This window comes from Talpa occidentalis, unplaced genomic scaffold, assembly GCF_014898055.3.
Source record: "Talpa occidentalis isolate TD23 unplaced genomic scaffold, MPIMG_talOcc4v2.1 talOcc4.12, whole genome shotgun sequence".
Lineage (NCBI taxonomy): Eukaryota > Metazoa > Chordata > Mammalia > Eulipotyphla > Talpidae > Talpa > Talpa occidentalis.
In genome coordinates, this window is record NW_023601212.1 from 101,128,155 (window position 1) to 101,142,625 (window position 14,471).

Genomic DNA, 14,471 nt, shown 5'->3' on the forward strand with positions numbered 1-14,471 from the left:
TAGGTTTCAATACTTCAAGAATGCAAATTTTCAGTAACAGTTATTTCGTTGTTTAAAAAAAACACACATTAATGCTCACAGACTATGCCTCCTGCACTGTTCCCCCTCTCTCTCCAAGCTCTGCCCCCGCCAGGAGTAATCATCACCCTGAATTTGGTATTTATCCAACCCCCGAGCATTTGTTTACACTTTCAGCACAATGTCTGTATCATATATAAGCTGTGTGGTGTTGCTTTGCCCGTTTCTGTAACTTCCTGAGGTGTCATGTGACCCCTGCTTTTTCGCTCTTCATCTCTGTGAGATTTATCCATCATCTGTCCACTGACACAGACATTGCTTTTATTTATTTTCCCCCTTCCCAGATATATACATTGGTTTTAGGTTTTGCCATTTGCAAACAGATTTACTCTGAACACAGAGGCAGCCTTCCTTACGCACAAAGTCCGTGAAGCTTCTGTCATGGGGCGGCCGTCTCGTCCTTTAATCCCATCGGCGGCTAAAGCGAAAGATGTTATTATCCCCATTTTACCGTGATGTGGTAATCCCCATCTCCCTCCCGCACCCCAACCCAATCAGACCAGCAGGCCCTGCGGACTGTTCCCGGAATCCCGGCCCAGCTCCGCCCCGCGGCGGGGGGGCACCGTCCCAGCAGCCCCGCCGGGCCCCGGCGCCCCTGGTCTCCGGGAGGGAGAGCTGGACCCGCGATAAAATCCAACTCTGCTGTTTCCACGGATAAAATGCTCGTCCTCGCCGACCTCCCGCCCCCGCCCCGCCCCGCCCGGCCCCTCCAGTCCAGCCCCGCACCCCGTCCTCGCCGGCACCCGGGGCTGCGGCCTCCCGGGACCCGCCCCCGCGCGGACGACGCCCCCTCCGCGCCGCCCTCACCTGCACCTGCGGGTCAGGGCTCCGCCGCGGCAGCCCCTGCCAGGCGGCCCCGCCGGCGGCTCCACCGCGGCGCATCGCGCGGGCCCGGCCGGCCCTTCCGGGCGCTGCGGCGGGCGGGGACCCCGGGCCGGCAGAGCCGCCGGTGGGGCGCTTACAAAAGACCCACGGCAAATAGACACAGCCCGGAACGGCTGAGGTCCCCGGCTCACAAGAGTGAGGCTCAGGGGGCGCCGGCGACGGGCCCGCGACCGCGGCGACCACGACGGGGTGGGGTCCGCAGCCGACGCTCCTCCAGGACCCCCAGCCGGGCGCGGACTCGCCGCCGCTGGGCGGAGGCACTCCGGGAAATGTAGTCCGGAGGACTCTGGGAAATGTAGTCCGCAGGACTCTGGGAAATGTAGTCCGGAGGGCTCTGGGAACTGTAGTCCGCGGCGCTCTCTGGGCCTGCGCCCGCGACTTCGCGCCCGCGCGCGAGCCTCTGGGAAAACGCGCGAGATGGCGGCGGCGGCTGCGTGAGTCCTGCCTGAGGCGCGGGGTCTCGAGCCGGCCCCGCCGCCCCGTCTTCCCCTCGGCGGACAGCGGGGTGCGCCCGGCGGGAACCCGGGCGGACGCGGAGAGACGAGCACGGCCCGAGGCAGGCTCGCGTGGCCCGGCCCGGCCCGCTGCTGGGGCCTCGGCGCCCCGGGTGCTGCTCAGCGTCTTCCACGGCGCGGCCCGCGCGAAACCCGGGCCCGACCGGCGCCCCTGAAGGGTCGGGGCGGGCCGCCTCCGCCCCGCAGGCAGGAGGGCGCGGAAGGGAAAGGGTTCTGCGATCGAAGCCCCGGGCGGGGCCGTGCCCGGCGGCGGCGGGGGCGGGGGGCGCGGGGCGGGCGGGGCCGGGTCACCGTCGCGGGTCGTGGCCGCCGACCCTGCCCCGGCTTCCGCGGTTACTGCAGCAGCAGCAGGACCAGGGCTGCCTGGAGTGAGGAGGGCTGGGCGGGGCCTGGGGGGACACGCTCACCCCTAGAATGAGGGGCCAACTGCAGGGCCTGTCTTCCCCGAGGAGTGCGTTGTTTTCTGTTTTAAAAAGCTGCAAAGAAATATTTTTTGATAAAATAAACGTCAAAGTTACTGTTTTTGTGATGCCAATTAAAAAGCAGACCTGAGGGCCTCCCGTGGCAGCGCAGCGGTTGAGCGCTGGGCTGCGAAGCTGCCCGCAGCCTCTGCAGCGCCGGTTCGATCCCCGGCCGCCGGCGAGGGTCCCACATGGTGCGCAGACCCCTCCTGCCGCCCGCTGCTCCCCTCAGCTGTGCACTTCATCAGTCTGCCTGTTCTGTTCCCCGCTCTGGTTCTGGTGAATTCTCTCACCCTCCCGCGCCTCTGACTGTACCCAGTGCTTGTATAAATAAATCTTAAAAAAAAAGAGGTGAACCCCCCCCCCCCCCGGGGCACACCCTGCTTCCTGAGAGTCCTCTTTCGCTGCGGTCCCTGGACGCTGGCTCCGAGGCCCTGTATCACAGCCGCTGTGTCCTGCAGAAATACGGTCTCCACGTCCATGTCACTCTTGTAAAGTGTTACAAACAAGACCAAGAGGGGCTTGTGTTTAAGAAATACGGAAAGGAGCATGTGTGTTGGTGTTAAGACTATTCCAGAATGGGGATTCCCTGTGGCACAGGGGTCAGTCTCAGCACTATGAAGCTAGCCACAGCCACTGCAGCATGAGTTCCATCCCTGGCCAGGGAGCTACCCACAGGGCGCTGCAGACCTCTCCTGCCTCCCTGCTGCTCCCCTCAGCACTGGATTTCAGTGGCTCCACCTGTTCTCCGCACTCTGTATCTGGTGAAGCCTCTTCCCCGTCCCCCTGCACCTCTGGCCTGCACCCCAGCTCTTGTATGCATAAATAAATAAGCTGTAAAAAAAAAAAAATCCCAGAATGTTTGGTGTGCAAAATGTGTTTGTGTTGACAGCCCAGACTTCTCTCCCCCTGGCCCTCCAATCTTGTCATTCAGGGCCTGGCATTCTTTGTGGATCTCAGTATGTGACATGAACTAAACTGCCTCATCACCCCCTGACCCCCTACCGCCTGCAATTTGTATGGTGAGGCCCTAACCCCCACTGTGACTATTGTCTGGTGCCAGGAGTGTATCTGGAGCAAGCTCTAGTAAGAGGAAAACAAGAAATTCTCTCCACTGAGTGGCCACACAGAGAAGTCCAGCCAGGGAGTCCTTATCAGGTACCAATTCTGCCAGCACCTTGAGCTGGGGCCCAGCCTCCAGGACTGTGAGCAGTAAATGTGGGTCTGGCCCCCAGTCTGGGGTATCTGTTATGTCAGCCCAAGCCCGTGATTCTCCCCAGAGGAGCATGTGATCCTTCACCCCATTCTGAGCAATGTCTGGGCTGACCACAAGCAGGAGTTTGGCAGACATCACCCCATGAGTACATTTCCGAGCAGGCCTGATGGCCCCTCATCCCTTCTGTAGCCGCACACGCACAGCCTTTCTCCACGATGACTCACCCTGGAGGCTGCTCTCAGAGGAATCTTGTGTTTTTCAAGGAGGTTCTTAACTGTCTGCTCCTTCAATTTAACTACAGAGATAGGGCAGCTAGTTTCAAATGCTGGGTGGTTCAAGGTGTAAACCACGGCCATTCCTGTCTCCCTGTTGACTGGATGATCTTCTGCCTAAAATTTAAAATGGAAACCAAACAAAGCTGACTCCCAGGAGAGATTTCCCAGCATCACACAGCAGGTGTCTTTATCCTTCATCCTTCCTGTCAATGAACAGCAAAGCAGCTGATGTTTGCTGAGTGCTTCTATGTCTCACCCCAAAGGAAAATATTTTTTTTGAAGATTTATTTATTTATGCACACAAGAACTAGGGTACAGGCCAGAGGTGCAGGGGGTGAGAGGATTCACCAGAGACAGAGTGGGGAGCAGAACAGGCAGATTGACCAAAGTATGCTGCTGAGGGGAGCAGCGGGCGAGTCAGGAGAGGTCTGCTGCGCCATGTGAGTAGGTCCCTGGCTGGCCTGAATCAAATTCGTTCTGCAGTGGCTGCGGATAGCTTCATAGGTTGTGTCTTAACCCTTGCGCCACCAGGGAGGCCCAAAGGAAAATATTTTCATGCACTATCTCACTTAATCCTAGTAAGCTCTGGGGCATCAGCAGTATAGTTAGAATGAAGTCTGTGGTCCTGGTTTATGTTTTTTATATTGTTGTGTTTTGTTTTTTGGGTTTTTTTGGCATAGACCAGAGGTGTGGGGCAGAGTAAGTGGTGGTGAGAGGACTCACCAGAGACAGAGTGGGGAATAGAACAGGAGGATTTACTGAGATACACTGCTGAGGGGAGCAGTGGGGAGACAGGAGAGGTCTTCTGTGCCCTATGGGTCAGCTCCCTGACTGGGAATCGAACTCAGTCCGTAGCATGTATAGCGCTGAGACTTAACCCCTAGGCCACCAGGGAGGCTCCACGTAAATGTCTATTTCAAAAGCAACCTCTAATCAGCCTTCAGAGACCCCATAAATCAGCCTTTACCAAAGACATATATTTGGGTGATATACTTTTTCTCCCCTACAGACTCATCAGAGGCCTTCTAAATATGAACTGATAATCAAAGATCTTACCCTAGGGTGGGAGATTTGATTTCTGTTTCGGGAGGTAATTTGTACCTTCCTTTTGCTCATAGTTGAAGGAACAGGAAGATTAAGACCAGAAGCATAGAGCCAGGTAGAAATGCACCCTTTAAACCTCTGTGGGTTGTAGTCACAGAAAAGCAGCCGAGAGGGTAGGGATGCAAGCACCAGGCACAGCCACTCCATGGGCTGACCAGGGTCTGTGTGCACACCTGAGGAGAAGATGACAGGAGACCCAAGGCCAGTCCCGCAGCCAAGCAGGAGACAGTGTGCTGGCGTCCCCCGAGCCATATGCCCATCTGGACAGGGCCCAGTGTGCCCTGTAACCAGTTGGCATGCCTCCATTTCTGTAGAACCTACCCTTTCTGTGTGCCCCCTCCTTTTGTCTCTGCTCCTTCTTCCTCCATCTGTGGCTTGTTCTAATTCCCCTTCCTCACCCTGCTTGGAAGCAAAGGGAGTGGCAGGTTTCTTATTCTTGTTATTTTTTTTTTAAACGTAATTCTGTTTATTTAACGTCACTCATTATCTAGGCTGGTGTCTTGTTCTGCCTGGTGCGCTCACCAATGACTTGACTGTAGGGGAAAGATATGCTGTGAGAAAGGCAGGCAAGAGTGGAAGAAAAGAAGGGGGAGGGGGCCTCCCTGGTGGGGCAGGCGGTTGAGCCTGCCTCTGCAGCGCTGGTTCTATTCCCTGCCAGCCAGGGAGATACCCACATGGCGCGGCAGACCTCTCCTGCTCCCCTCAGCAGTGCATTTCATTCAGTCTGCCTGTTCTGTTCCCCACTCTGTCTCTGGTGAATCTTCTCACCCTCTTGGACATCTGGCCTGTACCCTGGTTCTTGTATGAATAAATAAATCTTTAAAAAAAAGGGGGGGTGGGAGGCGTTGGGTCTGGGGAAACCAGAACTAAGAGCACAGGAATAAGCAGGTTGTCACGTGTGTGTACAGAGCACTTACCTGTGCCAGGGAGGGGCACTCTGCTGGAGTGGGCACAGAATCTTCACCATGACCTTTACCTGCACCCCAGACTCTACCCCACACCAGGACCGATTTCCAACTAACTCAGCTCCTGTTTGTGTGAGGCAGCACAAAGTAGAGCACAATACATTTTATTACATAAATTAACAAATTTATTACATAAATTAACAAATGAAACAATTAGGCAGTTGATAACCAATATGCCCCCACGTAGGTAACTTTCTGGGTCTTCATTTCCTAGTCCTAAAATTAAGGGGCTGGACTAGGACAGAGCTGGGGTCCCAACCTCAGGCTGGCTCTGACTTACTAGGGGTGTGTGGGAAGCTCCCTGCCTCAGTTTCCTCACTTCCAGGGAGAGTAGCGCCTCTCTCTGGGCTGCTGGAAGGAGAGCCTGGCACACAGAGGACCTAATGCAAGGGAGATGTTCAGGCTCCCCCTGCACAGCGGGCCTTCCCGGGCCAAGCCACCGGCCATTGGAAGCGAAATGGGGAGAACAGCCTCGGAGCCGCAGAGTCCCCAGGGCTGGCCCACGCTCAGACCGAGCTGGCCGTGGTGGGGATGAGGCGGGTGAGCGCGGCCTCCCGCAGGCCCGCCTACACGGCCCCATCCTAGGTGTGAAAGCAGGGCAGCCCACACCGCTAGGACTACATTTCCCACAATGCCTCTCGCCGGCCAGCCCTCGCAGCCCGATTCCCACGTCCCGGCCGCTGAGCCGCCAGAGGTAAGAAAACTACAGTACCCACAATGCCGCTGTGGGCCCGCCTACGCAGAATCACGCTCGACAGCCAATGGTGCAGGGACTGTATTAGCACAACGCCTCCCTGGGCCCGCCCCGCCCCCACGCCCCGTAGCCGGCTCAGCCAATGGCCGGCGCGGGCCCGTTCTGCGCCTGCGTCCTGCGAGGCGGGACTCCGCCTCCCCCTCCCACGCCCTGGGCTGGCCGGCGGCCGAGCCCCCAGCTGCCGCGTCCGCGCCTTGGCCCGGCCCTCCGCCCCCGGCGCGCCCCGAGCCCCCTCGGCCCGCAGCGCTGCGGGTGAGTGCGGGCGCGGGTGCCGCCTCCAGCTTCCGTCCCGTGGTTTGTGCTGCGGCCTCGGCCACGCGCACCCTCCACCTGAGGGGCGCAGCCCGCGGGACAGTCGCGCTCGCGCGGCCCTGGCGCTGCGGGGCCGTGGGGACCCTGCCTGCCGGGGCCCACGGGGCGCGCGGACGGACTTCGGGCTCATGGAGCCCGTCGATCCCGACATCGGGGCACAGAACCTGCGTCCCCCTGGACACCGTAGACCCCAGGGGGCCCCACCCCAAAGGGCCACCTGTAGTAGTGACACTTGAGCGCTCCTCGGCCCCTGACGCGTTCCAGGCGCTGTGCTACCCCTTTCCAAACACCCCGTGTATTCCCCTCGGCAACCTGTGTGTAGGTGATAGCTCCGCCCTTCAAATGAGGAAACTGAGGCCCGGAGAGTTTCCTGAACCTGCCCGGAAGTTATTAGGGGGTAATAGCGAGGCTGGTTGATCTATTTCAACCCTCTCCTTTTTGCCAACGAGGGTAGGTGCTTATGGGTGCACCCAGCGGGGTACAACACCCCAAATGATGCTATCGTCTCTCCACAGAGTCCTGAAAAACACCTTCTCCAGCGTATGGCCAGAGTTACAGGGAGAGGCAGGTTGGACCCTGAGGCGTGAGAAAGAGCAGGGCCCCGGGGAGCCATGGCCACTGCCAGCAGTGTCCAACTCCCACCCCCGCTGGAGCAGGACGAGATCCTGATTGTGAAGGTGGAGGAGGACTTCTGCTGGGAGGAGGAGCACTCCTCGGAGACGGAGGACCCCAGCCCCGAGACCTTCCGCCAGCTCTTCCGGCTCTTCTGCTACCAGGAGGTGGCTGGACCCCGGGAGGCCCTGAGCCGCCTCTGGGAGCTCTGCTGCCGCTGGCTGCGGCCCGAGCTGCGCACCAAGGAGCAGATCCTGGAGCTGCTGGTGCTGGAGCAGTTCCTGACGGTGCTGCCGGGCGAGATCCAGGCCCGGGTGCGGGAGCGGCAGCCCGAGAGCGGTGAGGAGGCCGTGGTCCTCGTGGAAGGGCTGCAGCGGGAGCCCAGGAAACGGAGACAGCGGGTGAGGCGGGGGGCATTTTGGCCCTGAGGTGAGGAAACAGGGCCCCGCTGCTGAGGTCTGCGTTTGGAGGTCTCTTGGGCTCTGGGGCACGGCCAGCTGGGTTGTTGGAAGGACCCAGGGCTCCCTGCACACGGGAACTGAAGCAGGCAGCTGAGAAGTGTTTCTCGGCCTTGGCCAGTGGGTGTCCACGCGTTATTAACCACATAGGGCTCCACCAGCCCTAAGCTAGCGTGGTCTGGGTCCTGACATTGTCCCAGCTTAGGCCAGGCACAGATTTGATGGAAGAAGCCTGGAGACCCTCTGGTCTGGGCTTTCGGGGTTGAAGAGGTCCCAGAAGAGGGAGGACCCTGGGAAGAAAGACCTGGCAACACTCATTAGATGCCCAGAAGTTCCCTGCCCGCTGGGACTGGTCTGTCCAGTACACAGGCTCCCAGCCACAGGTAGCTCTTTGAATTAACTTTTTTATTTTAAAGATTTATTTATTTATGCATACAAGAGCTGGGGTATAGGCCAGAGGTGTGGGAGGGTGAGAGGATTCACCAGAGACAGAGCGGGGAGCAGAACAGGCAGACTGACTGAAATACACTGCTGAGGGGAGCAGCGGGTGAGTCAGGAGAGGTCTGCTGCGCCATATGGGCTGCTCTCTGGCTGGCCAGGGATCGAGCTCGTGCTGCAGAGGCTGCGGATTGCTTCATAGGTTGCATCTTAACCCTTGTGCCACCAGAGAGGCCCCTGAATTAAATTTTAAATGTCAGGGCCTCCCCGGTGGCGCAGCGGTTGAGCGCTGGGTTGCGAAGCTGCCCGTGGCCTCTGCGGCGCCAGTTCGATCCCCAGCTGCTCCCGGCCACCGGAGGAGGGTCCCACATGGCGTGCAGACCTCTCCTGCCGCCCGCTGCTCCCCTCAGCAGTGTACCTCGGTCCTTCTGCCTGCTCTGCTCCCTGCTCTGGTTCTGGTGAATTCTCTCACCCTCCCGCGTTTCTGACTGTACCCAGTGCATGTATAAACAAAGAAACAAACAAATAAATAAATAAATAAAAAACATGCCTCTATTAAAAAAAAAAATACTTTAAAAAAAAAAAATTTTAAATGTCATTCTTAAGTCACAGTGGCCATATTTCAGGCACTCGGTTGTCACCCATGGCCAGTGGCTACTGGACTGGCCAGTGCAGACACAGGACTCTCTGTCACGAAGGAAAGTGCGCGGACAGCACTGCTCCGGAGCTCACTCCAGCTCCACTATGGGGGGGGGGGTAGAAGTCTCATACAGATCCACCTGCTAATAACTCCAGTTCCAAACACAGCTCTCTGCTGCCTCCTTGGGGGCGGTGGATGCCTGGGGTGACCAAGGGGAGGGCCTGGGCTTCCCCCGACCTGGGAGCTGGTGGACAGATCTCCCTCTGCACGCAGGGCCTGGAGGTGCCCTCTGATGCCACAGTGCCCCAGGAGGCAGGAGAACCACCCTTGACATGCCAGGCTGAGGCTACACCAGAGGCGCTGTCCCAGGGAGAAGGGGCTTGGCACTCCACCCTGAGGCCCCCTGCCAAGCTGAACCACAGACCGAAAAGAGGTCCCCAGCACTGGCCAAAGAGGGGTGAGTAGCTGTCTCTCCAGAAGAAAGGAGGGCATGGCGGTTGGGGGGGGCAGGCCAAGGACCTTCTGGTGCAAGAGGGTGGGGCCTACGGGGAGGTGGGAGCTGAGCCTGGGTGGGGGCAGCTGGGTCTTCAGTGCTGTGCGTGGTGGGCTGTGGGAGCATCCAAAGTGACTGCTCTTTCCCCAGGCCCAGGGGTCCCCAGGCAGCAGGAGACGGTGCCAGCCACGTCCTGCCTTTCATCCCACCCCCAGGTGAGCCGGTGCCACGTCTGGTGCATCCCACCCCTTATCAGGGGAACTTTCTCACTCCCTGGCCTCATCCGTGGGGTTCCCACATTACTCTGATCTCTGCCTCCTGGGAAGTCTTGCCTGTTCTCCAGAGGTACCCGGCTCTTAGGCATGTCCCGGGATGCAGTGGTGAGCTGGGGGGGGGGGTCACTTCAGACCCAGCTGGGCAGATCCCCCTCCCTGGAGCCGCACCTGTTGTCTCCATCACAGCTCTTGAGACAAGCTCACGGGCACGCAGCACCCCTGCGGCATCTGGTGGCCCCACAGACTGTGGTCGCCCCACAGGCAACTTAGACCATTCCCATCCCCTCCCCACACCCGCCCCCCTGCCTCTCAGAGGAAAGGAGCTTGCCCTCCAGCCCCAGCAGACCCTCTCTCACTGTGGGTGTGTCTCTTCTGGGCAGTTTTCTGCTTGGGTTTCCATCATACCCCCCAGGTCAGACTGGTGCTGGATTTGGGAGCCCAGGCCTAGAGGTGACCTGAAGTCTCCCTGGACCCCATTTGGGTGCCAGGGCCAAATGGGGCAGATGCCAAAGAGCATGGGCCCCATGGGCCCCAATGGCTGAGCGTAGAGTGGTCCCAGTGGGTCCCCAGCTGTTCCTGCACACTGACTCTGCCCTGTGCTCTGGGACAGTGAGGTGGCAATGGTGGCCCCCTAAAAGCAGCTTCCAGCAGTGTTGGAGCCACAGCTGTGCCCTGGCGGGGGGTCTGCTGCGCCAGCTCAGGGAAGGAGCAGTGGCAGCTCCTGGGAGCCGGGCCTGACGGGCTGCATTCCTGCAGGTGCCGGAGACCTTAAAGGGGGTGCCCGAGTATCTGCCCCAGGAGGAGTGGGGAGGCCTGGACCCAGCTCGGCAGGACCGCAGCTGGGACGTGGTGCCGGAGCACAAAGGTAACGTGACGGGGTCCAGCTGGGTCCCATCGGAAACGTGACGTGTCTCTGGGTGGGCCTCAGGGGGGCGGGTCTTCTCAGGCGGGGTGTGGCCCACCCAGCATTTCCCTGATGGGCCCCAAGGCCCAGGCGAGGAGGCATGGCTGCCGAGCACCTTCCTGGCCCCATAGCCTATAGGAACCAGGAGTAACTGGGGAACACGATACAAGTAGGGGCTCACAGGCCATGCCCGGGGTTGGTCTGGTGGAGCAGGGGTGCTTCCTGAGTCCTCCCAGCAGCCAGCGGGGAAGCCAGGGAGGCTCATGTCCCATCAGTGGCCTGACTGCAGGTGCCCGGATTGTGCTGTTCCTTCCCTTCCTCACCCACGGCAGCGGTCGGGTTCACATCCGACTCCTGCCCTCCTCGGGGAGAGCTGCCCCCAGTGAGGCCCTGGCTGTCCTCACCACCCAACACCGTCTCTCCTGCTCCTCCCAAGACACATTTACTCTGTGAAACCTTGCCTATAGGATTGAGGCGCCACCTTGAATCAGGTGTATTCCAGGGAAACAAATAGGGGGTTTGTTTAAGGAATAGAGTCACATGATGGTGGAGGCTGGTGAGGCTGGAATCCAAATGACCCACAAGCGGGCTGGAAAGCCAGGCAGGGTTTCTGTGTTGCAGCCTTGAGACAGAATTTCTCCTTCAGGAAAATTCAGTTTTTGTTCATAAGATCTGCACCTGATTAGCCAGGGCCCACCCACAGTGCAGAGAACAACCTGCTTTCTTTACCCGCAACTGACTGTACAGGTCCATCACACCTGCAGAATGCCCTCCAGAGCAACATCTCAGCTGATGTTTGACCGAGCGTCTGGGCACCATGGCCTGGCCTGTTAACACAGAAAATGTAGGCGTCCACCAGCATCCCTGGCCTCTACCCAGTAGAGGCCGGTTGCAGCCCCCATCCCGGTGTGACAGCATGGCCACATGCCCCCAATGTGGCCCCCTGGCCCCAGGGGAGACCCCTCCAGAGCCTGACTGCCAGGGCATGGGTCTTCACAGCCCTGTGACTCTGGACAAGGCCTTTCACCTTGTGAAATGGGGAGATGCCCACACCTCCCAGGGAGGAGAGGACTGCCTGCTTTCCTGTCCCGTCTCGCCCAGCTTCCCTGCCCCGACTCTGAGGGGGACCCTGCCTCGGTACAGGGGTGGACCCCGGCCTGGGGTGGACCCTCCCGCAGCTTTTACTTCCCAGTCAGCGACTGTGCTTTCTGTCTCAGGGCTTGGGGCGCGGTTTGAAGATGGAGAGGACACCCAGGAGGACTCCCCCGGGACAGGGGAGTGCGGCCCAGCCGTCAGGGGCCGCGGCCAGGACCCCATCAGGCCCCAGCGGCCGGGGGCCAGGGGGGGCCCGCAGGGGGCGGCCAAGCCCTACGCGTGCCCGGAGTGCGGCAAGGGCTTCGGCAAGAGCTCGCACCTGACCAAGCACCGGCGCACGCACACCGGGGAGCGGCCCTACCGGTGCCAGGCGTGCGGCAAGGGCTTCAGCGACCGCTCCAACTTCAGCACGCACCAGCGGGTGCACACGGGCGAGCGGCCCTACGCCTGCGCGCAGTGCGGGAAGCGCTTCAGCCAGAGCTCCAGCCTGGTCATCCACCGGCGCACGCACACCGGCGAGCGGCCCTACGCCTGCGCGCAGTGCGGGAAGCGCTTCAGCAACAGCTCGCACTTCAGCGCGCACCGGCGCACGCACACGGGCGAGAAGCCCTACGCCTGCCCGGCCTGCGGCAGGGGCTTCCGCCGGGGCGCCGACCTGCACAAGCACCAGCGCAGCCACGGCCCCGAGGGGGTGCGGCCGCCGCCGCCGGGAAGTCCCCGGGCCCGGGCCCAGGCCTGCCCGCGCCGCTGCCCCGGCCCCTGCCGGGGTCTCCTGACCACGATTCCTAGAGTTGCCAGAAACCGCCAAGCCGCATCTTTCAGACTGGCCGCGCCCCCCGCGCGAGGACACGGTGCGTGGTGTTCGGGTGGGGGCTGCCGCGGCAGTGTCCACCGCAGTGTCCACCGCCGGGCTCAGGAGCCCGCGGCTTCGGCTGGTCCTTCTGGAAGCCGCGCCCGCCCGCCCTGGCCGTTGCCCGGGCCGTGTCGCTGCCTCCGCCAGTGTCTTCCCAGGACACCGGTCAGTCCTCTCTCTCCTTTGGAAAGGACACCGGGTCCACTATGAACTCTCAGCCTCGTCTGCAGCGACCCTGTTCCCAAGTAAGGTTCCATGCGGAGGGGCCAGGTGGACGTGAGGTGGGGGACACCACTCCCCCCCCATGGCAGCTTGTCTGCCTTCCCTGGGCCCCTCCCCAAAGTGACACACTTTCAGAGTGTAGCCTGTGGGGGCTATTCCAGTGGACCCCCCTATTCTACTAGGTATCAGTGAGGAAATAGGATGAATTGGGGTCACCTTCAAAGAGCTGTTATATGGGATGTACACTGATGTGGGACTGCTTCCCCTCAACCCCTTCTTTTTTCAAAAAAGATTTATGCATACAAGAGCTGGGGTACAGGCCAGAGGTGCGGGGGTGAGAGGATTCACCAGAGACAGAGTGGGGAGCAGTGCAGAGACAGGAGAGGTCTGCTGCGCCCTGTGGGTCAGCTCCCCGGTGGCGGCTCGAACTTGTGCTGCAGTGGCTGGCGATCGCTTCATAGTGCTGACACTTAACCCCTGCGCCACCAGAGGCCCTGGACCCCTTCCTCTGACCTCCCAGACTGGGGAAGCCTTGCCACTTTCTGCCTTTGCTGAACCCCAAGGACAGGCTGGCCTTGGTCTCTCTGAGGCGAATGTGATCCAGATCTGCCCACACGCACGGCCTCCCGAGTGGCCGACAGAGCAGCAGAGAGGCCTTGCCTGGTTTAGTCATCACAGGAGTCAGGGTCACTGCTGAATCCACTGGGTTCTGGATCATTCCATGCAGGGAGTGGGGCTCCTGCTCGCGGGAGCCCTCCCCCCCCATCCTGCCAGCTCCACTCTGCCGTGTCCCCCATCACTAGACATGTCGCCCTTTCCACACAACCCAGATTCCGCGTGACCCCCTTCTCTCTGCTCCCTAAATAAACGACAGCCCTTCTGGCCCTAGTGTGCTCTCTGTTGAGGCGGCTGCCTGCGCTAGGGGTAATATTTACCACCTGGGCCAGCATCTGGAGCCCAGCACCGAGCCGGATCCACCTGCCCATGCAGCGGGAGCCCCAGGCTGGCTTCTCAGCCCAGGCTGGTGGCCACGCCCTCGGCCTGTGTCGGTAGATTCGGCTTCTCGGAGGGCGCCCCTTCCCCTTTGTCGACCCTTGGCGGGCCCTGGCCTGCTTCTCAGCCCCCTCGCCATCACCATCCTCTCAGCCCACAGGCCTGGGGGGCTTGTAGGTTCCAGAAACCCATGCATCCTTGTGCTGTGGGGCCGTCGTGCTTCTCGTGCAGATGGGGAAAAGCCCCGGAGAGCTTTAAGCACCTTCTTTGGGCGGTGGACCCAGCCTTGAACCCACATTGGCTGACCTCCCGCGCTCTCACTCCAGCTGCCTTGACAGTGATTAATATGGAGGGTGGAGTCGTTTGTTTTCCAGCTTTGTTGTGAAATGCCCCTAAATGAACGTACCGGCACCTAGACAGGTACACGTACACGTGGGGGGAGATGGGTCAAATGAAAAAATGGCCTGTGCTCTTGCTGACTGGGTTGGCTGCGCCAGGGGCCGTGAACCACCTGCCTCCCTGCCCTGCGCCGCGCCGGCCCGCTGCCCGCGCTGGGAGCAGAGGGTGTGGGGTGCTTCATGAGAACAGACCCTCAGCACCGCAGCAAACGGTGGTGACCCCAGCCGAGCAGGGTCACATGCCAAGTCCCTGCCAGGCTGCGGGCCCATGAAGTGGGGAGCCTGAGGTGACAGCTGATCCCTCGCAGGCAGGGCAGAGCGGCTGAGACGGAAGCAGAATCCCGAGAAGAGCTCAGCCAGAGGCCCAGGCCCAGGCCTCAGCATGAAGGGGCGGTGGGGCTGAGAACAGGAGTTCTGAAATGACTCTGAATGGGGCCCTGGGGCTGAGGTAACAGGCGAGGAGGAGAGAAGCACCCCTGGGGGCCCAGGTCCTGCTGGCCACCCACGAGGGGGGTTCGTAACCCG

At 60.5% G+C, this 14,471-nt stretch overlaps 1 protein-coding gene across 1 annotated transcript; it reads left to right on the plus strand.

Moving 5' to 3' along the window:
• The first annotated feature begins 6,466 nt into the window (after nt 1–6,466).
• Nucleotides 6,467–13,608, plus strand: ZNF500 (zinc finger protein 500). The gene is made up of 8 exons (XM_037508088.1): nt 6,467–6,505; nt 7,081–7,578; nt 8,987–9,170; nt 9,357–9,421; nt 10,238–10,346; nt 11,603–12,331; nt 12,397–12,498; nt 13,445–13,608. Exons 2-8 carry the CDS (start codon nt 7,177–7,179, stop codon nt 13,606–13,608), a joined length of 1,755 nt encoding a protein of 584 aa, XP_037363985.1. The 5' UTR covers nt 6,467–6,505; nt 7,081–7,176.
• The last annotated feature ends 863 nt before the right edge of the window (nt 13,609–14,471 follow it).